At 37.8% G+C, this 25,174-nt stretch overlaps 1 protein-coding gene across 1 annotated transcript in view; it reads left to right on the top strand.

The window, feature by feature from the left end:
- Positions 1-25,174, top strand: part of ERICH3 (glutamate rich 3) — a 113,146-nt gene that overhangs the window by 49,563 nt on the left and 38,409 nt on the right. Inside the window, exons 9-11 of the mRNA XM_059138523.1 lie at positions 3,993-4,151; positions 8,461-8,679; positions 18,538-18,718. Of these exons, the coding sequence (XP_058994506.1) occupies positions 3,993-4,151; positions 8,461-8,679; positions 18,538-18,718 (559 nt within the window). The remainder of the gene's footprint in view (positions 1-3,992; positions 4,152-8,460; positions 8,680-18,537; positions 18,719-25,174) is intronic.

Here is a 25,174-nt window from a genome sequence, read left to right as displayed (position 1 = left end):
ATTAATTTGAAGGAAGATGAGGTAGCTTGAAACAATATATAGGTACAGGAAAAGATTTGCAAAATATTTGCTGGAGGTTGATGGTTTAAGTTGTAAATGAATTGCTTGATCACATCTTTATTCTTGCTTTGTGTGGCCTAATATATTTCCTTGTTAACATGAACTCTTTTTGGATTGCACAATATTTAGGGAGAAATTGCAAAGCTTTCACAGATTGTTGAAGTAGGTTCATCTCGTATAGTGTTAAGCTTTGACATTTCTCAAAGGTAAATATGTTTTGACATTTCCCGATGAACAGCTCAAGTTATGAAAAGCAACCATTTTCCCTTTGTTGTTACCATATTTCCAAGCTTCATTTAAATGTAGACGTACACAAATAATGATTTTTTTTTTGGATGGCAAATTCACTAGGCTCTCAAAAGCTTAAACTGGTTGAAACAAAAGAAACAATCAAGTGCTGTTTTCTATCTTCCCACCTGTTTCAGAGAGGAAAAACCCTTGAAAGGCTTCCTTTTCAATTTTCCAGCTGAACACCCTCAATAAGTAGTTTATGATACATCCAGGAGATCTTAATGTGGCAGGAGTGAGAAAGTAATTTTAAAATTACAGGAAACACTGACACCAGCACTTCAGAAGCCTTTCTGTCTGGTAAACCACGATTCTACACTTGGTCACCCCCTAGGGTGCTTCTGCACCGTAAAGGATACCTATTGTGATCTTGGAACTGTGGTTCCCATTTTACAGAAATTCAAATCTTCATTTTCTTTCTCTCAGCCTGGATACATATCCTTTAAATTTGACTCCTGACGAGCAAGTGCCTTGGAGATGGAGATAATAATCCTCTTGGGATATTGTAGTTGATTTTTCTTTTAACTTTCTTGAAAAAAGAAGGAAAACATCCAGTGAATAGTTATTGCACTTGGTCACTAATTGAACCTAAACCTTCAGAGTAGCAGATAGGCTTTTAGCTGCACCATGCCCATTAAAACTGTGGAAAGCCATTCAACTCATTCTGCACAAGGCTTGGAAAATTCACCCCCAGAGATCGTCTAGTAAGAATTAGAAATGCTCAGCTAAGCTGGGTAATCACCAGGTAGTCAATTTCAATTCACATTCTGGTACAGTTTTGAAAATGTTAAGCTACAGTGCCATATTTATTCCAAGAAAATATATTGCAAACAGTTTAAAATATAGCAAATTTAAGGTGGCTTCTGATGTGAACTACAACAGTTTGTAGCTCACAGCTGTTAGTTGAATGATGCAAATTTGTTTTTAGATAGAAATATAATCAGTTAAACATTTGACTGCCATATTCATCTAACTGAATGATATTTGTATGCAAATGTGGGAAATAAAATTTAGAGCACAGAAGCCAATAGATCATGTTCTAGTTTATAGTAACCTGCTTTCTTAAATTCCTATATTAGATTTTCAGCATGCTTGTGTTCAGTTGAAGTACTTGACAAGAGAGAGTCTTAGGCATTATTTGTTTCACAGAGTTCAAAAGAATTCTTTTGGGTGATCTGATTCTCTTGTTCGGAAACCTCTAGTTGGATTTATCTTTGTGGGTTTTAAGACATTTTGCCTTTTGGCTCATGTATTCTTCTGTCCTGTTTCTTTAAATCAAATGTTGCCTTAGTCAATCCACTTGGCTTTCTGTATTGGTCACGAAATAGGTTTGCATGCAGAGACCCAAAATAACAATGACTTAAACATAAGGTTGCCCTCCCCTCCTTCCCAACACGCTTAGATGAATCTCAGCTGGTGTGCTCATCTCTACTCTATGAAGTCATCAAAAGCTCAAACTCCTAATTTGTCATTAATCTGCCAAACTTAGTGTGTTGCCTTCATTTACATAAGCCAAGATGGCAGATTGCTGTGTGGATAGTTCAGCCACAGGGAAGTGGGTAAAGGACAAGTGATGGCACACTTCTTGTAAAGGCATGATCTGGAGGTTTCCTATATCACTTCTGCTCACATCTTATTGACTGAAACTGAGGCATATATCTGTACAGAGTTGCAAGAGATGCTAGGAAATGTAGTCTTTATTTATGATAGCCATGTTCCCTGATAAAAAAATTCTGTTACTAGTGAGGAAAGAAGAACAGATATTGGGGAATATTATTTCTGCTACCCTTCCCATGTCTGTCTCACAACTGGCTTTCTACCTACCTAGATACTTAAATTTATCATTTTTCTTCTCTGCTCAGCCATTTTCTTCCCTTGCTTATACATTTGGATAAGATGCTTTTGTGAAAACTTGAATTTTTCCTAGCCTCGTTGGTTTATTCCAAATAACATTTAATTCTAAGTTCTGTTAGGTTTTAGATATTCTGTTATTGTTGTTATTGTCTCGTTGGCAGTGTTTGTGTAGTTTATTTGGCACTAATTGTCATGTGTTGCCAATAGATGTTAAAATTTACTTTTCAATTTTCTCATACTGCATATAGTTGGAATCCAATGAATGTTGACTTAACAAAATCAGACATTTGGCAACATATGACATGCTTGTCAAGACGGCACTCAGATCAATTTTTGGTGGTAGGAGCTGCCCTCTCATCATTTTTTTTGGATTACACAATGCATTTCCAGAGTTGAATATTTGTTGTTTACTGCTCTTGACTCAGTGCATTAAGCATTGTTCATGAGTCATTTATACACCATCCTTCTAACCCAAATATACATGAATTATTCTTAACAGGTTTCCAACTTTTTTATCGTAATAGAGCAACAGGGCCCAGAGACTTGTTTTTTGGTTTTTGTTTTTTTCTTTTCTAAACATTGCTGATCTTTTTACTAAACTTACAGTGTTCTGTCAGTGCCACAAACAGCATTTCTAATGCTCCATACTGGTCCTTTTGGTATTCTCTGCAGTACATTCTTGATTGGAAAATGCATCAGTCAGGGTCTCAGCAGGAAACAGATGGCTCACACAAATAGGGTAATTAGGAAGAGTTTAATAAAGGAACTACTTACAAAGATGTCAGCAGGGTTAAGGAAAACCCACTGGGGATGTTAAGTATGTTGGGGTCAGCACCCTGGGAAGCATAGCACCTAGGCCAGAGAGGGAGAGGGAAGGACTGGGTCCCAGCACCAGCAGGCAGTCCTTATAAGCTAGGAGAGGACGGCCTGACAGGAGCTCTGGATTCGGTAGAGAGACCCAGCTGGCCCATCACAGCCTTGGTGGGAATGGTTCAGGAGAGTTAAGACCTCAACTACTTGCCTCTTGTCTTCTGATCTCCTGCTAGTGCCTTTACTGGCCAAGTCCAACCAACATCAGAGAGTAGTAGGTGTAGCCCATGAAGAAATTACTCCCAGATGGCAGAGCAGGGCAGAGAAGGCCGAGAAGAAGAGCAAATGGAAACTATCCAGCCTGGAAAACATCTCCATTTTCACACAGTGTTTTCCAATTGCCAGTTACTGGTTCTCGTTTTTACTTTCCTGGCATTTCAAGGGAGAAGTTGAAAAAGTGGTAATGCATTATAGTTAAGCATCACCTCTCTTCTTTTTGAATCATATTGTCTGCTTTTACTTCACAATTTTGAAGATGTAAAGAACTTACAGTAGTTTATGTTGAAAACATTTAAACGGAAATGAGTCCATTCCAATCATACTCCTTTAAATCTCGAAAATAGGAACATTATTCAAGGTAACATTTGATTGAGCAAACCCATTTTATGCACTGAATAAATTAGGTATTGTCAGCAAGTTTACAAAATGTATTAAATACGGGAACCTAACAGAGAACATTTCCTTTGTCTAGAATACTCTATAATTGTGGCATTTAGTTATGTAGAGGACTTCCACGCCATATGTTTTAACAAATACTTTGGGTCATAAGGCTATGTATAATGGAAGGACATAATTAAAGTTTAATCTGTTCAGTAAAAAGGCATCATTAATTACTCTAGGCAATTTGTTGGGTTATTAATTGGTTCTGGAAACATGTCAAGATACTAATTTAAATGGAATTTTTTCCCCTAATTGTCTAGACAGCCCCTCGACCATACACTGCCCCAGGAAATATGCAGCCTCCAATTCGATTAAAGCCTCTTCCCAGTAATCCTGTGGTGGGAACTGTTCCAAAGATAACTTCGGGATCCAGATCGAAAACCTCATTGCTGGAAAATGAAGCTCCATTTCCCATTGGGGTAAATGTTACTTCTTCAAGAAATATATTTTTATTCTTCATGGGAATATTAGATTATCACAAGTTTTAAGATGCAAGATTCAATTAATCTACTCAGTGAAATTTATATTATGCACTTATTAAGCATTTACTAGGTACTTATGTTTAATTATATTTTACTTTAACCGGAAGGCCTATAATTTGTGTTATTAAGGAAAATGAGTAAGGAATAGATTTATATTATTATAAATAATAAATAAATTTATATTATTATAAATCTATTCCTTACTCATTTTCCTTAATAACACAAATAACCTTATAATAATATAAGGTTATCTTTCATTAATTTGAACAGTTGTATGAAAAACAAAGAGAAACTTCTTATATGACTTCTATCAGAACAGACCCAGTGTTGACTGATTCTAAATTTTACATGCATGGAACCTAGAAAATGAAACTTTCCAAGAATAGGTTTGCATTTGCATGCTGACTTACTTTACCGTCAGTGTATGAAATTGCTTCAAGTTTGACTCTGGAGAAGGTTGGATATAGAAGAAAAAGTATGTCCCTCTTTAAAATATGGTGAATTTATCATACATAGGAGCTTATCTTTGCTTCCTTTTCAAGGTTATGTCTCTGGTAATTTTAACTTATTTTAAGAGCGCACCAGAGGGAAACATGGTAAACATAAAATACAAGTTACTCAAACAGGGACGAATAATTAAGATTCAGTAATTAGGGAGGGTATCGTTTGTATTTCTAACATGAAGAAGAAACATTTGCCAGCTTAAGAAGAAACCTGTGTCGTGAGAACAATTACTACTGTGTTCAAATGGGTGAATTTAGTTCCATTTCTTATTAGGAAACCTAAGACATATCAGATTAAGATTTTTTTTTAATTAAGATATTTTTATCTAGAACTGACAGATAACCTGGATACTAAGAAATTAATCCAGACAAATAAATGATCATGTTTTATTATAAAAGTATAATATAACTACAAATAATAACTAATATTTTATCCACTTAATATGCTTTTCAGGTTATGAAGCACTTTTCACAAACCTTATTTTAGTTAATTAAACAGTATTTCCTAGAAAGAAGGAAAAATTAAATCAACAGTGGTAGCGCTTTGTCTAAGGAGTAGTTCTTAAGTCTAGGCAGAAGCTTTTGGGGCATAAGTCAGTTAGGCTGACACTCTAGGATCTGGGGTCCACAGTGAAAGCCTGGAAATTTCCTATTTCAGCTAGTGTCCAGGAACAGATATGTCCTGAGACATTGCCTCAAGTTAACAAGAAAAACACAGAACAAGCTCATCTGTCTCCCCATAGTAAACCAAAATCAGCAGCCAAATCATAATCAAAGGCCCTTAATTCACCAGATATCAAATAATCAAAGCTGTAGAAGCAGTCCATTATCCTACTATAGATAGACCTCTGTAAGAAGCCAAATCACAATGAGAGGGTTGCCTAGTGAGCATGGAATCAGAATGAGGGTATATAGGGGAATGGAATTAGGTTAAAATGGGTTGATGTACCTATCTCATCTTAGGAATGGGCTTGCCAAAGGTACCAGAAAACTCAAAGGTCTTTGGCTAACTCCCTGTGTCTTTCAGGGATAACTTTGCCATTAGGACTAGAAATATTTAAAATCCAATGGGTGGGATTTTCTCTCCCCTAGATAGTGCTTGGATGGGTACATTCCACATTTGTCAAGGTGATTTTATTATTTTTTCTAAGCTCCTATACTTTGATAGATTCTTTTTCCTATTAGATATGTAAAAAGTACTAATCAAGTAATATTCAAGTTCTGCTAGCTAGGGAGAGATTTTTTTTTTTCTTCAGCTGATTTTCTAGTTCTGCTCTGAGCCATTGGATGAATTTATTTGTTAAATCTTCATAGGGCCTTTTATTTTCCTGTTTATAAGTTTTGGGGTATGAGTAATTGAGGGATAGGCACTTAATGGTGACGTTCTTAGGCTGACAAGATTGAGTTTAATTCCATGTTAATTTAAACTAGCTAAACATACACTTTTCATTCAGTAAATATTTATTGGGCACTTACTATGGGCTAGGTCCTGCTCTAGGCATTAGTGCTACAGAAGTCTCTTAACTTACTGGAGCTTATGCTGCAATGCTGTATAACTACGCTGTCAGAAGACATGTTATTTTTCCATGGTGTTGATGATGAAGATGATTTAATGTAAATCAGACAAATTTCTAAAGAAGTAGTAGTCTTTATGAGTGCTGAGTATGTAGTGAGTACCCACCAAATTCTTATTGTTTTCTTAAAACGTAAAAGTTATGAATGTGAGAATTGTTGAAAGGGACAACAGACATAAGCAAGTTTCTAAGTATCAGGAGTAAAGGTCTTCAAAAAGCAATCTGGTCAAAAACAGAGTGAGTTAAGATGCAATTGAGTGAAAATTGTGACTTAATTCATAATAATCATCCTTATGATAAGAGTTTCTCATACACTATTGGTAAGTATAGAAATTAGTATGACTATTTGCTAAGGCAGTGTGGGAATATGCACCAATATTTTAAATGCTCAAGAATTTTTACATATAGGAATTTATTTTAGGAATATATAGATATGTGAAGAAGAATAGATTCAAGAATGCTCAGTATTATAGTATTTGTAATAGTGAATAACTGAAGATACCTAACAATTTAATAGGATGTTGTTTAGAAACATTATAATTTATTAAAGTATGTTAAACAAAAAATATAAGGTAAACTTATTTTTACTCGCATGGAAAGATGTCCAAGACACTGTGGGGTAAAAAAGCAAGGTAAGGAATGGCATGGTAATTAAAAAAAAAATTTATTAAGCCATTTCCAAATAAGGCATACAACTGACTGATAACTACTTAGAAATAATAATTTTTAAAAATCTCCAAGTCCCCAAAGTTCTGGATTCATTGATTTTATTCTTCTTATTTTCACTTAATTTATATTTGTTGTTATAATATCAATGCACATCATCACAGAAAAATTGGAAAGTGTAAGAAGAGAAAAATGAGAACATAAATAGCTCCTGCAATATCACCTATTTTAACAATTCTAAATTCATTGTTGAATATCTGTTTAAATCCCTCTGTTCACGTAAGTGTTGTTTTGATCAAAATATAGCTTATATGTGCCCTTATTTATCTTGCTTTTACTTATTAGCATTGAGCAATATTTGAAGAATGACTCCCATTTCTTAAAATAACTTTTCATTCTATTTAAGCATCTCAAAGAATAAATTGGCTGAAAAGAAACGTACCAAATAAATTGGTATAAAATGGGTAAAAGTGATTAAAGATGACTTCAAGTTTGGAAAGCTACCTCAGATGCACAAAAATGACCAATTTATGAAAATACCAAGATTCAAATATATTTGAAAAATGTGATATGATGATTGATTACACCTTTGGTGCTTTTTAATTTTTGATTAATACAGAGATACATTTTTTTTCAAATAATACAAAGATATGTAAGATGGAAAATGGTATCTCCCAATAATCCAAATCCCAAAGGCAACCCTTAGTTCAAAGTCTTCCAGTCATCCCTGATTTTATCAAAATCCACATACAAATTCATTTAAAAGAATTGTGTGATCACATTACATAGACCTTTTTATGTCAGGATGAATAGATTCATAGTATTCTTTTTGAAGCCTGGTGAGAATCTATTACAAAGACATAAAAAAAAATTTAGTTAAATATTCTCCTTTCAATCATTCAACTGAATTTGGTGTGTGTGTGTGTGTGTGTGTATCCTTTTACACATTTACATCAACATATTGTACAGTTATTTTGGTAGGGTTTATTCCTACAAGTTGAGTATGTAGGAAAAAATAAGCTGAATAGAGTCTTTGGGTCAGAGTCTGCATTTGGTTCCTTGCCATTATATTATCAAGGAATATTATAACCCCTGGATGGGTGAAATCAATGTAAGAAAAGAACTAACACCCCCTTGTTAAGTGAACTATCCAACCCTGCCTCAAAGTACAATTCTTCCACCTCCTTGATTTTAAATTGTTAAAGATTTAATGGATTTAATGTATTATTGAAGAAAAAGCCCAAAGTACTATAACAATGTCATCACTGTGTATCTGACATAAAAATATACTTCAATAAGGTTAGGAAGTCATGAAAATTTAACTTGCTGTGGATACTACAAAATGGCAATTTTCAATTAAAAAAATGAAGTGTTTTGAGTTTGTCTATTATTATCAGTTGTATTTACATGCAATGTAAATCATACAGTCTTGTCTTTAATTTTGGGTTGCATTGGTCACTACTACTGTTTCACTGGTTGTTATGTCATGAAATGTGATTACAGGGCAAGAAGGCAGTGATGAAGTTCAAGAACTCCATGGACAATTCACAGGGAGTGTATCGCTATCAACTTCCAAACATTAACAATTACATGATGCCTATTCCTCCTCCACCTCCTCCCCCCAGTGGAAGAATCATGAGGGAAAATAGACTTGAATCATGGAGAAGGAGAAGATTCCGTCCAACCACTGCTCCAAATGGCTTAGATCCTCTCTTTACCAGGGTGAATATGTAATCAAGTTTTCTTTTATTAATTGAGCATAGATTACCTTGCGCTATTAAATTTCTAGATGTGCCATACAAATGAATCTAGTGAAATCAAATGCAAAATGTCTTTATATAAATATAATAATTTTATAAGTGTAATTGTAAGCCTGGATGAATCTGAAATCAAATATTTGAGTAGCTCAGTTCAGTAATTAATTTAGCACTATTAATAAAAAATCCACTAAAGCATGACAACAAATGAGTAAGAAGTATCATCCTCTCACAGAGTGGGGCAGTGACTATTTGGAGCAATAATAAAATCTACCATAGCTACTAACTTCTGAACTCTACATGCTGGTGTTGGTTTCCCTTCACTAAGCCAGGAAACGTGTGCTTTGGAAGGATGCTGCCATGTTGCCTCTACGTAGCAAACACAGTGATTTCCTCACTATATTCACATGCTGGCAGCATTAGATTTTCTGATATTAAAAGTCTATTACTGGGATAAACTCTACCCAGTCATACTTTAAAAAAAAACAAAACAGTTTAAATATCTCCTAAACCATAAGAACCTAATAAATCTATATGTGTGGGGCCCCTGGATGGCTCAGTAGGTTAAGTGTTTGCCTTCACCTCAGGTCATGATCTCAGGGTCCTGGGATTGAGTCTTGTGTTGGGCTCCCTGCTCAGCGGGGAGCCTGCTTCTGCCGCTGCTCTTGCTCTCTCTCAAATAAATAAATAAAATCTTAAAAAAAAAAATTAGTACTCAAGCAAACAGCCATGTACACATCATTATTTCCTAATGAAGTAGAGCTCTGCTGCATAGCCTGAGCCCCCATTTCCTGCCCCATCACATCTCCTGCTTTCTCCACAGAACAACCATTCTACTGACTTCTGTGTTAACTGAGTCCTGTTTTTCTTTGAAACTCTATCATTTATAGGCATGAAACTTCAGACATAAGCTCAAATCTAACATTGTAATAAATAATATTTACAGGAGAAATAAGGTGAACGGAACCTTTGGGTCAGAGTCTGAATTTGGTTCCTTGACAGTTTTAAGAGCCTCTTCTGGAGAAGTCAGAGAGGGCAAGTCATGAGGGTTTCCTAGGAAAATGGGGGCTCACCAGGGTCAGGGCATCTAGTCAAGTCTTGATGAGGACCAGTGTGGCCATGGGACACCTGGCAGAAATATGGTCAGGGGAATGGGTTTCCATAGCTGGTCACAGAGAGAACAGTGACTTCTCCAGCCTGTGGTCCGGATGAGTGCCGCAGACAGGCACAAGAGCCAGCTTCCACCGAGCACCCCCGAAGTTAGCAACACAGCATGGTGTCAGCTGGCATCCTGGCTTCGAAAGACCTTAACGTGTCTGTCTTTCTGAATCACAAGGTTTTAGCCTGATTTGGCCTTTTGTTTTGTTTCCAAACTTCTATTCTGTTTATGGAATGAGAGAACAACTACACTAATGCTCTAATATTCTTATCTTTTTCTCTCCCATTTTCTACTTCTTAGTCCTTTTGTTCTACTTGCTGGAGATTTCTTCAGTTTTATCTTCCACACATTCTACTGAGTTTTTTCTTCTGGTGCCTTTTTTAAATTCTAAAAACTTCTTTTGTGTTCACCGAATGTTACTTTTCAAAAGTATCTGGCTCTGTAGGATTTTGATTCTTGGGTATTTGTAGAGACTTCTTTGTGGGCTAATATATGTTCAGTGTTTGTAAAGAAAATGAGCCTCTCAGTGTTGGGAGTAGAGTTCTACAAATGCCCAATAGATAAGAAATGTTAATTATGTCATTCCTGTTTTCACATGCTTAGCATTCTTATTTATCTGCTTTCTCAGTTCCTGAGTTCTAGAGATAATTCATTCTCTGTAATCATAGATCTGTCCATTTCTCCTTGTAATTATGTCAAATTCTTCTTTGTAAATATTGAGACTACCTGGCTGTATGATCTTAGCTTTAGGATTCCTCTATCTTACTGATGAGGTGATTCTTTATGATTAAAAAAATGATCCTCTTTATCATATTCCTTTGGCCTTAAAATCTCCATTGTGTCACGGTACTAATTTTCTTTAGATTAGCATTTAATATACAGTCTTTAAAAACATATATATTATATATATATATATTCTTTTACTTTCAGCCTTTTAATGTCTTTGAATTTAAGCTTCAGCCTTTAAATGTATTTAGGTAGCATGTAATTTACACATTAAATTCACTCATTTTATGACTATCATCCTCAAAACATCCTCCAAATACTCTTAAAAGAGGGAAAAGACAAAGAGATATGGCTTGCTGGTGACCCAGCCCCTGTTCCCCTAGGAATGTGCAGAACATAGTCTCTGTCTTCTGTGTTGTGTGTCTCTAGGGGATGGTCCTTGGAACCAAATGACAAGATGTAGTACATCCCACAGTCCAACAAGTCACCAGTGTGCCCTGTTGCTTTGTTTCCTCTTGTTCCAGGACTGGCAGAGCTTTTATACTTCTTTACAGAATCCATGCGACTTCTTAGATTTTGCTCTGAGGTTTTCCTCCACATATCCAGATTTTGTCCTCACACAGTATTGTTGTTTACCTGTTCTATACAGCAGCCTGTTAAAATGGGGATGGTCCTATAAATAGTATTTATGAATATAAAAAGATAGGCTTTCAAATAAGAAACTACTTAACCATTATGGTAATTAATTTAAAAAACAAAATAAAGTTGGTTTCTATTTTTTATTTGTTTTGTGTAATCAAGCTTCTTCAGGGAAGAACAAGGCTGGGCTTCTCCTATATCTAGTCAAGGCCCCGCCCTACCCCTCAGACCCCCTCAAGAGCTCTATGGAATCGCTGGTGTCTGATTGGTAGGGTCTCCTGCCCCTCAAATTTGACATGGTGAAGCCCACTTCTCCATTCAGGTACCTTGTATCTCATAAAGCAAGACCTTTTCCTCAATAAAAATTTCAAAATCTAGGCTCAAAACCTAGGCTTCCTCTATCTGCATCCCACATCAGTTAATTGCTGAATCTTCCAGATAGAGTATCCAATAAAAATATAATGCAAGTCACATATGCAACTTTAATTTTCTACTAACTACACTAAAAAATGTAAAAAGAAACATGAGAAAGTAATTTTATTAACATACTTTGTTTCATCAAGTATAGTCAACATACTGTCATTTCAACATGTAATCAGTGTGAGTTTTAATGAGTATCGAACAATATTTTTTTCATACTACGTCTCTGAAGTTCAGTAAACATTTTATATTTATGGCACATCTCATTCAAATGAGCCCCCTTTCCAATGCCCCCCAGCCAACAGGGTAAGCGGCTGCTGTCTCAGACTGCACAGCTCTAGCATGGGGACATGGGCTCATGTATCGGACAGTCCTTTTCCTTTCTCAGTGCTATATCCCCAGGTCAGGGGCTTGCTACCTCAATCTTTACAGGGCTGTTGCAGTCATCTATGGGCTTAACGTTCTGCCTTTAAATCGACAAATAGCTCAATTTAGCTTTTATTGATTATGACAAGCACTGTGCTAGGTGCTGAGGTTACCAAGATGAGTAAAGCCAAATCCTTAGTCTCAGAAAGATTGCAGTTTAGCCCGGGAGCCAGAAATATCTACAGCTAACCATGACACATTGAAATGAGTACACTCATGGTGGTATAAATAAAGCACAATGAGAACGCAGAGAAAGGAAATGCTAGCTTTGAGGAGATTGAAGAGCGCTTTGGAGAGAAGATGACATTTGAAATGGGCTTTGAAAGATGAGTGGGAAGTTAGCAGATGGAATCGGGGAGCAGAGGGTCAAAGGAAGAAAAGGTAAACAAGAGCAAGCAAAGTCCATCTCAGTATTGACAGATTCTACGTAACGAAGTTAAACGAAGCTTGAGGGAAGAGCTCCCAACACGCTCCCTGCTGCTTAAGACCTTCACCGGCTCCTTTCCTAAAGAAAGCAGGTATATATTTGCCTGGTTCTTTTAAAATGCAGGTTTTATTATTATTCAGGTATGTTGAGACCTATAGATCAAGAGATGATTACCACTGAAAAAGCAGTTTGTCACTTACAATTCCCGGGAGGGACATGCCCTGTATATTGGTCAGGGTTCTATCCAGAATGTTTGACCACATGTGGGCATTGTGGCCCAGCTACCACGAAAGATAAAATTAGCCATCGCACATGTCACACGGGGCCACTCCAGGACCAGAGTTGGTCAGGAGACGGGAGAAGTGGGAGGGAAACGTGGGCAAGAGCTTTCGTTGTGGTTTCTGAGAGAAGGAACAGGAAAGACAGGGGAAGCAGGTTCAGGATTGGATAGTATGATAATTTTGGCAGGTGTTAGAGTGTGAAGGCTCTCCCTGAGGTGTCTGCTGCTTGATCCAGGGTGCTTAGGGCAAGGGAACATTGGCCCAGAGTTTAAAAGCCAGATAGCAGAGGTAGGGGCACGGTGGATAAGCTCCCGATGGGTTAGTTTGTCCATGAAAGGCACTCTCCCAGGCAAGTCATTTACCATCTCTAGGAATTAGTCTGGGAGGCGTAGTTTCCCTCGGGGTCAGTAAGGCCCCAGATGTCAAAACTTCAGAGTACAAAGACATGGTTAGATATGGGCATTCAAGAGCTTTCAGATTTTGAGTCCTTTCCAGCTTTCCACTCCCATCCAAGGCAAACTCAACTACTCCCTGGACCCTCAGCTGGTTGGTCCACCACTTCCACACCTCTGATCTGTCAGTTTTTTTTATTTCTACTTTCGGCAGGCTATTCACTCATTTTTAAATCGTCTATATATTTTTTCCTATTCAATTACCTTTGTTGGCTTTTAATACAATAAAAAGTTTATATGCCGTGTTGACAGCAATGGTTCTACCTTCTATTCAGTGAAGTTTCAGCATGTGCTGGGAGTTTTGCTCCATGCGTTGCATACGTTTCCTCCTTTAATACACACGATAAACTCCAGAAAGAGATAAAATAATGTCTCCATATTAAAGATGAGGAAACTGAGGCAAGTAAGGTTAACTAAAAATAGGCTGGCCAAGGTCACATAACTAGTTAGTGACAGACTAAATACACACGCATTTGTAATCCTAGAGCCTGCATTTGTAATCCTCAAACCCCAATTATATGGAATTTATCTATAAAAAACTTGTTTCTCTCAAATCCCTGGAGATATTAATCACAATCAGTCAGGTGTTTCCTCAATGCCAGATGCTCTCTCTCTGTGAATTGCCTGTGGGCACCCGAGATAGAAGGATGTGTTCGAATCCACTTTTCCCAGCCTCTGTCAGAGGCTTTATGTTCTGTAGTGATTTCTGTATGTTGTAATAGGATCCCTTCTCTTCCTTTCTTCAGAAGGATTTTCTTACTTATGCCCTTTACTCTGTTCTTCTTAGTATCAATACTCATGTACTTCTATTATTTGTTACTTCTACTCCCAGATTATGAAGCTTGTTGAGGGCAGACATTTGATTTTACTTATATTTAATCAAGTGTTTATTAGTACTGTGTTCACAAACAGATATTATTTTATTATCCATACAAAAAATTAAACTCTTAATTACACTATTTATGTAAATATTTGGAAATAAATTGTGCCTTCCAGACATAGATCCTTTTTCTTCAACAACCAATAGAGCCTACAAATGTTAGTTTTGCTAGAGAGATTGCACATTTCTTTTGTTTGACTATACTTTAAAACATTTTAAAAAAAATTTCCATTTTAGTCAATCTTGGTATTTTTTACTTGGTTTTCCTCACTAGTAGACTGAGATTTGAGAATGAAAAAGGAAAGCATCAGCATGATTTTAATATAAAGTAATTCAACATATCTCATACAGGTTTGATTTATTTCAGGCACTTTCCTTTCAATAATGTTTTTGCTTAAAATTAACATTGCAGTTCAGTAACTACATTACTAGAAAGGACTTGAAAAATGGTTTAAATGTCAATTCAGCAGTTAAAATATCTTAGCAGCTGGCATTGCAGAATTAAACAATAGAAGGGAGAAAGAACCAAAGATGCTTCTGCAGGTCTGCAGCCCTTGGAGTTTAAGGGCAGACCTCGTAAGCTTTTCAGATCTTAACAAAAGCAAAATGCAGCTGGATAATTTCTACCTCTTAGCTGACTTACTGAATTTATTCTTCTTCGGGAGATGAGGAAGGGAAGGCTCCTGGGTCCACTCATCATCCTCCAAACCTGGAGTTCCAGTACCTCCGGGAGGATGGAGGCATTTGGGGACATGCCGGAATAAGCATGAGACACGGGTTACAGAGTGGTCAGAAAAATGGGCAAGAGGAGAGTGAAAAGAGGAAGCATAGGAAAAGCAAAGGAAGGAGGAGGAGTGAACAAGGAAAAACCAGCATGAAAGAGAAGAGAAAGAGAGGAACCAAGTGACTAGAGTGAGCAGTTTCTGTTACAACCAGCTGCTTCCCGAAGCCTCAGGATACGAACGCTGGAGCGCTCTTCCTCTGGCTTATTTTGGAATTTGCTCCCCCTGCGGCCTGAATCAGAGTCAGCACGGGGTCTGCCTGCTGTTCCTTATACAGGCTTTTCATCAATCTTTGTCAGAGGTGTTGTTTAACAGGGCACTGTGAATCAGTTTTCATGTTGTGGTACCTATAGAGTTCCTATAAATGCGGAAAGCTTCTGATGTAGGGCGGGGTCAACTTACTGCAGCTTCTATCTCAGCAAAGGACAGACTGTGGAATCCCTAATTGTTCCACGTCTGTGTCCAGTCGGATCAATTTTACTAGGCCCGTGCTAGGTGTCAGCACTGGCGAGACACCGGGGGCATAAAGATCAGTGAGACACAGCTCTCATCTACGGAGAGGGAGAGGAATACAAGGCAACGGTTTCAAGGCCATGTGACTTAGAGAGTTCTATGGGTTGGGAGATTAAAAACACCTGGGGAGTGTTTGGGGCACTCCAATTAGTGCAGCTGCTGGACCTTTAAATGTATCAAAAGAAATTGCAAATAGTTGACAGATAGGAGGTGTTGAAAATATAAGACATTTTTTGTTAATTAAGGAAGGTTGAACCTTATCCCATGGATATTGGGGATTGTTGGAAGACCTTAAACAGGAGAGTCACATGATCTATTTAGTGATATAGTTCACTCTGGGGAGATATGAGGCTAGAAGTGGGGAGACGAGCTAGTAGAGTGACTATACATCCCAGCTTTCCTAAAACAGTTCAAATTCGTGGGCTTTTGTTTTTTTCTCCTAGCATAATTATTAATAATGTCTTTTTCACTATATCTCCCTGTTTGGATGATTAAATTCCATGGCCGCCCTATTAACTAGAGATTTATTGCAGAGGTCTAGGTAAGACTCCGTGGCTCCCGGAGTTCATCAGGGCTTGGCTAAGTGGATGAAGAGGAATTACCGCCTAGCGCTATCAGTAAGAATAAGCCCTTTGACACCCTTTTGGTCTCTTTAATCCACCTCTCCTCCCCAACTCAGGCCTTAGCACAGATTAAAAAAAAAAAAAGTCCTAGTGACAATTTAGTATATTAATCGAATGGTAGGTATTGCAAATAACGTAATCGCTGGCCGGTTAACCACCCAATGAGCTTGCTATTTATTTGTCAGCTCAGATTGTGCTTGCCTGAGATATCTGAAAAGAAATGAGAAGGAAATTCGTAAGGAAGTGGTGCAGAAAGGAAGGAAGATAAACCTTAGTCGTGCGTGGGCATGAGCCTCTGCTCCGGTTCCTGAAATGGAATTTTCATGGGAGGTTTTGATATTTTGCTTGAGGATGGCAGAAAGGGCCGTGAAAGCTTGCTAAAGTTTCATCAGTCTGGGTCCTTTATAACCTTGGAATATGGTAAGTATAGAGGCAATTTAGTCTACTGAAAGAAACAATTGTTCATTTCCTAGTGCATGTATTTAATCATGAGCTGTCACTCAGGCCTCCTGTTAGAATCCAGAAAAGGTTACATAGTGGCAATAATTGGGGAATATTTTTAAAAAGAAGGAAGTAACTAGACCCAAGAGAAAAGAGATGTTGCTGTCAGGTACATGCTTTAGAAGAAAAAAAAATGATTAAGAGTAAATGAAAAGGTGAAGGGCTGTCATTTCCTTTATTTTCCTTTTAACCATTTCAGCTTCTCCTTTCTCATTTTGTACATCAGAGGCAGGCCTTGCCTCCACCCTCATCTCACTCTGGCCTTGCATTTAGATAGAGCTTATCTCCCAGAAGTTCACAGGGCTACCTCCGCATTCATGCCACTTTGGAAAGTATTGCTTAACAAAAAGGAGGTGCTCTTATTTAATCCGTCCTATCATTAAATGTTCTGTGGGAGCCGGATTTGCCATAGGCCGGTGAGGGTGGACTGGGCCCCAGAAATGCGTGTTACGGTTGCATAGCCGCCCAAGCAAGAGCAAACTCGACGTGGCTTTGCAACTTGGAGCAGGCCTGCCATCATCCCTTCGCTTTCAACTGTGACTCAGGGAGATGTCTCTGCAAAGAATTATCCAGTTTGCTGATTTACCTTTATAGCTACTGATGTCCTTGAATTATTTTTGTTGATTTCCTCTCTATTTGGGAGCTCTGTTTGCCATAGGCAAGACAGTTTACTTAAATTTTAAAGGTTGGACGTCCTTCCCCATTTACACTTTATAGACTGTCATTTGCAGAATTTCATTTAATCAGATTTACTTCCTCTGGCTTTTGCTTCAGAGAAATGGAATCGAATGAGAAAAAAAAAAAATCCTCCGAAGTGGAAGAGGATGGGTTTGAAGATGGAAATATTTTAGTAGTTCCTTCAGAAATTTCTGTTGCAGCTTTGTTATTTGGAAAAAAATGCATGTTTCCGAGGCATCCATAATTCAGTGAAATCAAACGCAAATAATTGCTTTGAATTCACTGAAAGTTGGTCTCTTCACATTTTTCATTTAGTTGAAAATTGATTTTTAGAAAAGTGAAGTAGATTAAATGTATTGCCCGGCCTCTGTATAATTGTCGAGCTGACAGTATTCTTACTAGGCTCTCTTGAAAGTCTCTCAACCAGCATCCTTTTCTTCCTTTTCCTGCTTCTTTCTTCATCTTCCTCTTGGAGGTTAAACACTGTGCTCATGCACTCTTGTGAAAATACTTCAGAATATAAATGAGGATACCAGGCAGAAGACATTTCTTTTCGTCTCTGGCGTATCAATTTATTGTTTATTTTATAAATAAATGTGTGGACACCATAGAATGGGGTTTTGTTGTTGCTGTTGTTGTTGGGTTTACTGCTCGATATGAGAAATAATATTAATAATGCTGATTTTTCACTGAATGAATGCTTCCTGTAAAGATGAATAGTCCCAGGCATATAACACAGGTCTCTAATCCTCAGAGTGACCCTAGAAGGAATCGAACCTGTGTCATCCCTGTCTCACATAGAGGAAGTTTGGGGAAGGATACATTGTTATTGCTGAAGTGTGAAGATAAAGCACTCAATTGCAAAAACAGTTGCTAAATCACAAAATCAATTCAAATTAGAACAAAATTATGTCACCAATATTTAATTAATTTGATTTGAATTTTTATCTGAGAAAAAGCTGAAAGAACCAAGAGCAGTTTCCTCTTAGTGTCACTGGTATTTTTGTTGTATGTAAAGTACACGCACAGACACAGACACACACACAGACACACACACACACACACAAACACAAGTAGAATAAAAAGTGACAAATTTTGTCCAGATTGCTGGCATTTATACTAAAAATACAAAGCCAAAATGCATATAAATTGTTAGATTTCTTTGGTAACTGGGTTGACTTGTACACTGGGAAAATTGACATTTTATCAAGGTTTTATTGCTAGAGAAGAGCCTTTTCTACTCCTCCTATTATTACCATATCATTTCTCTCTGATTAGAAAGTAATTAATAAGCGCCCTTCTTTTGTTGATTCTAGGATTCAAGAAAGATTCATAAAACACCACCACATAGTAATGCAGCTATTACAATGATCTATTTGGGGAAAACTGTGCACCTGTCTCATGATCAACCAGACTTCCGGGATGAAATAAAAGTTTATCAACAGCATTGTGGTGGGGAAAACCTTTGTGTCTACAAAGGCAAACTACTAGAAAAAGGTACACATAAAATATGAATTTTTTAAGTTGCTTTAAGTTGATGCTATAGATAAACTATTGTTGATCTCCTACCAAAATGACTTCAATCACTCTATGAAATTATGCATATCCAGGGACTTATAAACCAGCTGCCTCAAAGTAAATCTAGATTTACTGCTCCATGATTGAAACTGAAGCAGCAATTACTCTTGCAGATTGTGGAAGAAGGAATTTGGAGTGATTTAACCTGGTAACAGATTAATTTTGGGATAGAGATATATGATCATTAAAATGTTGCACGAATAAACTGTCCCCCAAATTACAAGTTAACTATTTGGCCTGCCATAGTGAATTATATCATACATTATTCTACAGGAAAAATACCAGATTGGCAATTTGTTCTTTAGAAAAATGTTGAGATAAAATCACAAATCCAATAAACTTCAGGGTGAATCACACCTAAATAACTTGGTGCAGAATTTGACTAGATGGATTTTAGTACATTTCTGCCTTCGTTTGATCATAAATCCATGTTTCTTAGCAGAAGATAATTTTTATATCCAATATAGGGCTTCACTTATTGTACTGAAGTGGGTTTCATCAGTATTTAGTTGTGCGGAATAGCGGTGGAAAGGACAAGTTGTTACAGGATTATATTTGTTATTTCCTTGCTTAAGAAACTCTGTTTAGAATGTAATTACATTTTTACTAAGTAAAAGAAATATTTATATTTGGGCAATCTTGATACAAGTTTAAGGAGTCTTAGGAGTTGGGGGCAAGAATGCAAATTGTTACTTTTGGCTTTTCTGATTTCTTTCATCCTCAAAAACAGTGACTGTTAATTCTAAAAATTTCAAGTTCTTAAAAAGAAACTGGACAGATTTAGGGATTAAATATTTAAAATTTTCCAATATAAGAAAGAGGAAACATTTGAATGTTAGTTTTAACTTTATGAAGATTTATAATACTTATTTATAAAAAATAATGCTTAATAATGCCAGACACTATTTTTCCCCATTTTATGTACGTGGCTGAAATGTAATTTACCCTGCCATTTTGCCATAGCATTTGAGAGTTCATTTCTGCTGTATCGTAAATGAGGAAAATGAGAGAATTCCAGGGGTACGATGGCTTCCTAAGTTCAGATGCAAAGCTTGGGGTCTGGTCAAGAGCAGGTCCTAGATGGCTGAGTAGGTGCAGGACTCTTGCTCAATTAGCTATTCTTAGTGGCAAAGGGTTTCTTACATTTTCCTAATATGAGAGTTATGAAACCCCTAATGATAGTGCCATAGACACACTTAATTTTTGAAAGTGTAACTTTCAGGAATTAATTTAGAAGAATTGCTGAAATTAGCTATAGTCTACAATCAGAATGAACATAATGAAACTTTTCCTGGGTCTGGGATCATGCTTTCTTCAAGACAATGCATATATGTCTATCTGCCTGCTGGAGAACATGGTCCATACAAATGAAACAAGAACAAGGCTTAGCTAGCTGAATGGTTTTCAGAGAGACCACATGTACTCTGCGGTAAAGTGCAAAACTAAAGAAAGAGCAAGGCAGAGTGTTCCTTGACTGTGTTGTTTTGCATACCTGTTGATCCTGGGACTGACTTCTGTTGTGTCACTGGACAGACTTCAGATAACAGGATGGAATGGGGAGTTAAATAATTGAATCCTCTTCACATAATAATTTTGTCTCAGCTTGCCCTTTCATTGCCAGGAAAGTAATTGTTGAAAATTGAAAAGTTGGGTGGCTCAGAGTTGACTTGTGGTTCAGCAATCTTAGCAATTTAGCTGGTCTGAAAAGAATCTGCCCGTTTTACAAATCAAAGCTGTGCACGATTCAGTGAAATGTGAATAGGTTTTTAGAAGATTTCTGTTTAAAAAAAAAAAGGCGTTTAACGTTCTGCTTGGAGCAGTAAACTAATTAAAAGTATGGCATTTGTTAATTTGTCTTGCTTTTGGATGAGAAATAACAATAAAATTAATTATTTAGGAATGTGGCAAGTGCATCTTTTATTCCCTTAGTAATTCACTGATGTCCTACAGTCTGATTGTAGCCATCAAGCCACATATTGGTGGTTTATTATGTACACCTAGGAAGTCACTGAGTATTTCTGCTACTTGTAGAGAGTATAGTTCTCTGTGGGCATTTTTACTTACCATGTTCATTCTTTCAAACGAGGCAAACCTTGGCCTCCTGGGTTCATGCGGATACAAAGAGCAACATGAATTTTCTTTTCCCTGACCTTCGTAAAATCCCTTCCTTTTCTGCCCCATTTTCCTGTATTTTCATAACCTGATCCTTTGCATGGATTTGCGCATTCCTCATTACTCCCTCACAAACCAACTGCTTCACTCTTTTCCCCACCCACCGAGTGTTATCTTGTCTTTTGGAGCGCTATTTCTTTGTCTGCAGTAGGACAAAGGATTTTAAATTCAAGATAGGATTTTAAATTCAAATTTTATCCATCTCTTAAGATTCACATTGAGGCTATGAAACTTTCTCAGCTGACTTCTGCTGTGGTTCATCCCTCTCTCCATGGCTGGGGCACTCAGTCTCCCCTGAAACCCTAAGCATTTCATTACCCTGTGACTTACAGTAACTGTTTTTTGTTGATCTTTTGCTTGTTATATATATTGAGTTTTTAGTTTTTATAAAAATAGCTTTAGTATTTAGTATTTAGTAGTATAGTTTTTATTTTTTATTATTTTTTAATTTTTTTTAGATTTTATTTATTTATTTGACAGAGAGAGAGATCACAAATAGGCAAAGAGGCAGGCAGAGGGAGAGGGGGAAGCAGGCTCCCCGCTGAGCAGAGAGCCCAATGAGGGGCTAGATCCCAGGACTCTGGGATCATGACCTGAGCCAAAGGCAGAGGCTTTAGCCCACTGAGCCACCCAGGTGCCCCTAGTTTTTAGTTTTTAAAAATAGCTCATTGACTTATAACTTATATTCCACAGTTCACCCATTGTGAGTGTACAATGCACTGATCTTTAAGCATCTTAGAGGGTTGTGTAGCCACTAGCACAAACCAGTTTTAGAATCTCTCTCACTTCAGAAAGTTCCCTTGTGCCCCCTGGCAGAAGAACCCTTTTTTTTTTTTTTTTTTTTTGTAGCTAGCCTCAGGCAGCCACTGCTCTGCTTCCAGTCTCTACAGATATATCTTTTCTGGACATTTTGCATAAATGAAATCATACAATAGACAGCATTCGTGTCTTGCTTCCTTCCTGTAGCCTGATGTTTCAGAGAGCCGTCTAGTCCCAGCATTCATCAATGGTTGCTCTCTTCGTACAGCACCGAATATATTCTACTCGCTACATGCACGTTTGGGCTGTTTCTAATTTGGGACCATTGTAAGTCATGCTGTGATAAATATACAGATACAAGGTTTTGTGTAGACATCTGGTCATTTCTCTTGAGCAGATGCCTGTGAGTGGATTCGATAGCTTTTTTCTCCCCCTGAATATGGGCCACACTTTTCTGCTTCTTACATACATGTCTTTTGATTTTGTTGTTGTTGTTGAAAACTCAATGTTTTCGATCATGTATTATAGCAACTGTGGAGTCTAGATTCTGACGTTTCCCTCTGGTAGGTTAGTAGGTTATTGTTCTCCACTTTTGGTTGTTGTCTGTTTAGTAACTTCTCTGAAATCCTTGAAATCCATGCCCTCCCCACTCCTTGGTAGACAGCCAGTAAAATATCTCTGCTCAGGTTTTATCTCTTTTTATTTTTTAGGCAGGCCTCTTCAGGTCGTCTCTGTGTTTTCATAGGTTATCGATCATCCAGTGATTTGTCAGACAGAGGTCGTGTTCAAACACTTTGACCCAGTACCAAGTCAGAAGACTTTGAATGAAGGACAGCCGCCACCTTGTATCCTGGATCTGTGTGTGGGGGTTTTCATTTCCTGGGGCTAATGTAATAAATCCCAAGAACAGGGGGCTTCAAACAACAGTAATTTAATTCTCTCAAGGCTCTGGAGGCCAGGCATCTAAAATCAGGTATCATTAGCAGGGCCATCCTCTATCTAATCGCTCTAGGGGAGAATCTTCCCTTGCCTCATCCAACTTCTGGTGATTCCCAGCAACCCCTGGCATTCCCTGGCTTGCAGCCCATTGTTCCCACCTCTGTGTCCTCTGTCCTCACATGTCATTCTTCCCTGTGTGTCTCTGTGTGTCCTGTCCTCTTCCTGTAAGGACATCAGTCACTGAATTTGTTTGACAAAATGATTTCATCTTGATTCTTCACTAGTTGTATCTGCAAAGACCCTATTTCCGGATAAGGTCACATTCTGAGGTTCTGGGTGGTCATGGATTTTTAGAGAGCAATATTTAACCCAATGCAACAGGTTCAGGAGTTCATCCAAAGTTCAGACAGTTTTCAAGTCCGCTTTAACTTTTATTTTTCACCAGGCTTTCTTGTGTTTTCTTTGTTTGTGGGTGCAAGCTCCTGGTAGGCGAGCGATGTGTGAATAAGTTGGGCCTACTCCAATCCATGCCACTTCCCATCAGCTGGGGAATGTGTGGAGAGCTTATCTGTGTGTCTGTAATTGCCTTATGGCCTGTATCTCCCTGTTAAGTTTCTGGCTAGTCCACTGGCCTGCTGCTTGCCCTAATTACAAGGACAGTCTCAGCTAGCAGGATCTCTGACCTTCCACATTAGCTTGCCTCCAAGATTGTTCCTTGTTACTGGTAGTGCCCCTGGCCAAGGCTTTTTTGTTTTCTGCTCCAGATGAAGTCAGCCCCCACTGACAGGGAAGCTGCTGGTTATTTATGGCCTGCCCTTCCCTTTTAGAACCTCTGCTTGCTGGTGAAATGCTGGCCGGGGAGGGGGATGGGAGTAGCCCCAGGCAAGAATGTCTCAGATTCCCTCTGTTCTTATGAAAAGTTCAGGAATTTTTGATGAATAACTGCTGTTCAGTTTGTTTTAAGTCTTTGGTCCATTTTTAGAGACAAAATTTAAGGGGAGAGGATGTGGGGACCTCACTCCAGAAATCTGTCATATTATTTTTGTCTCTCCTACTAAATTATAACTTCTTGAGTCAGGACACCATATTTGATCTTTTTTTCAGTATTTTAGTTCCTCTTTAGTGCCTAAAACAGTGCAAGCGACTGCCAGTCAAAAATGAATAATCGCATTTTATAAATAACGTAGAATGTCTTCGAACACTGTACAGTATATAATCCGTAGGGCTGCTCATTGAAGTGGATAGACTGGATTGCTGCCTCCACCCAACTCCTCCACCCACTCCCATGGCCATCCTCATTTTATAGATGAGAATTCTGAAATGCAACAGTTCAATGACTTACCAAAGGACACTCAACTTACAAGTGAAGAACTAGGACACGGACTCAAATCTTCTGACTTCTGGTCTATATATGCTTTTCATTAATCCATGCAAACACCATTAAGTCAGGGTTGGAAAGTGTCACTTAATTTTAAAATGTAAAATTAAAAAAGAAATAACAAGGGAAGAAAAGCAGAGGGTGTCAATTCTTGTTCAGTAAGTTTGAAAAAAGAAAGAAACGAAATAATAGGGGAGGTACTCTCTAGCCACACGACTACGTGATGAAAGTGAGAAGTCTACCTCCTGGGCCCGTCCTCAGCATTTCCTTAGCTGCACACCCTTCCTGGGCTGGGACCTCAGGTACTTTGCAGGTGTGATGCTGCAGCAGAATAGATCATAGGAGATGAATGTCCCTTTCAAGTTTCTGGAAACAAAGCAGTCAAACTTGCTTTCTAGTCAACACTTAGGAGCCCATATATCATTAAAACAAGTGGATTTTTGTAGGTATTGTATCTTAGTTTCCCCAGATGCTAACTTTTCAAAATTCTCTTCCCTTGCGTGTTTAATTGTATATCATAACACTAACATATAAATGATGGAATTAGCTTTCCAGTAATTCTATTCTTCAGTACAAGTTGCAACTGATTTAGACAGTTTTGGGGGGCAGAGTGTGGTATGAACATAGCATTTGTAGATAACTGTGAAACAGGTTAAAATAATAATTCATTAATTAGTTCTTAGGGGGTTTTCTATGCCATTGTCCTGTGACCTGGGGGAACAAAGATGAGTCAGACTAGTTCCAGCTCTCATGGATTTCATAAACACGCAGGACAGTAGACATCTACATCCGGCTTATCACATTGGGGTCCCTGGACCAGAAGATCAAGCATCACTTGGCAACTTAATAGAAATGCAAATTCTTGGGCTCTAGTGAATCAGAAACTCTGGGGGGAAGCCCAGCAGACTGTGTTACAATAAGCCTCTCAGGGTATTCTGATGCACACTAAAGTTTGAGAAGCCCTGGTATAGCCATATTTTTCAACAATTATAATAACAGCAACAAGAAAGGTATACAGAGCAGAGAGATGAAGTGATCAACCCCATCACTAGTGCAAGTGGAAAAGTCCAGGGAGAACTGTTTTGTAGGAAGAGACATTAGAAGAGTCATGAAAAGGTTGTTTCTGA

The sequence above is a fragment of the Mustela lutreola genome, chromosome 10, assembly GCF_030435805.1.
Source record: "Mustela lutreola isolate mMusLut2 chromosome 10, mMusLut2.pri, whole genome shotgun sequence".
Classification (NCBI taxonomy): domain Eukaryota; kingdom Metazoa; phylum Chordata; class Mammalia; order Carnivora; family Mustelidae; genus Mustela; species Mustela lutreola.
Note: the sequence above shows the minus strand (reverse complement) of the source record. Positions and strands in the feature narration are given on the sequence as shown.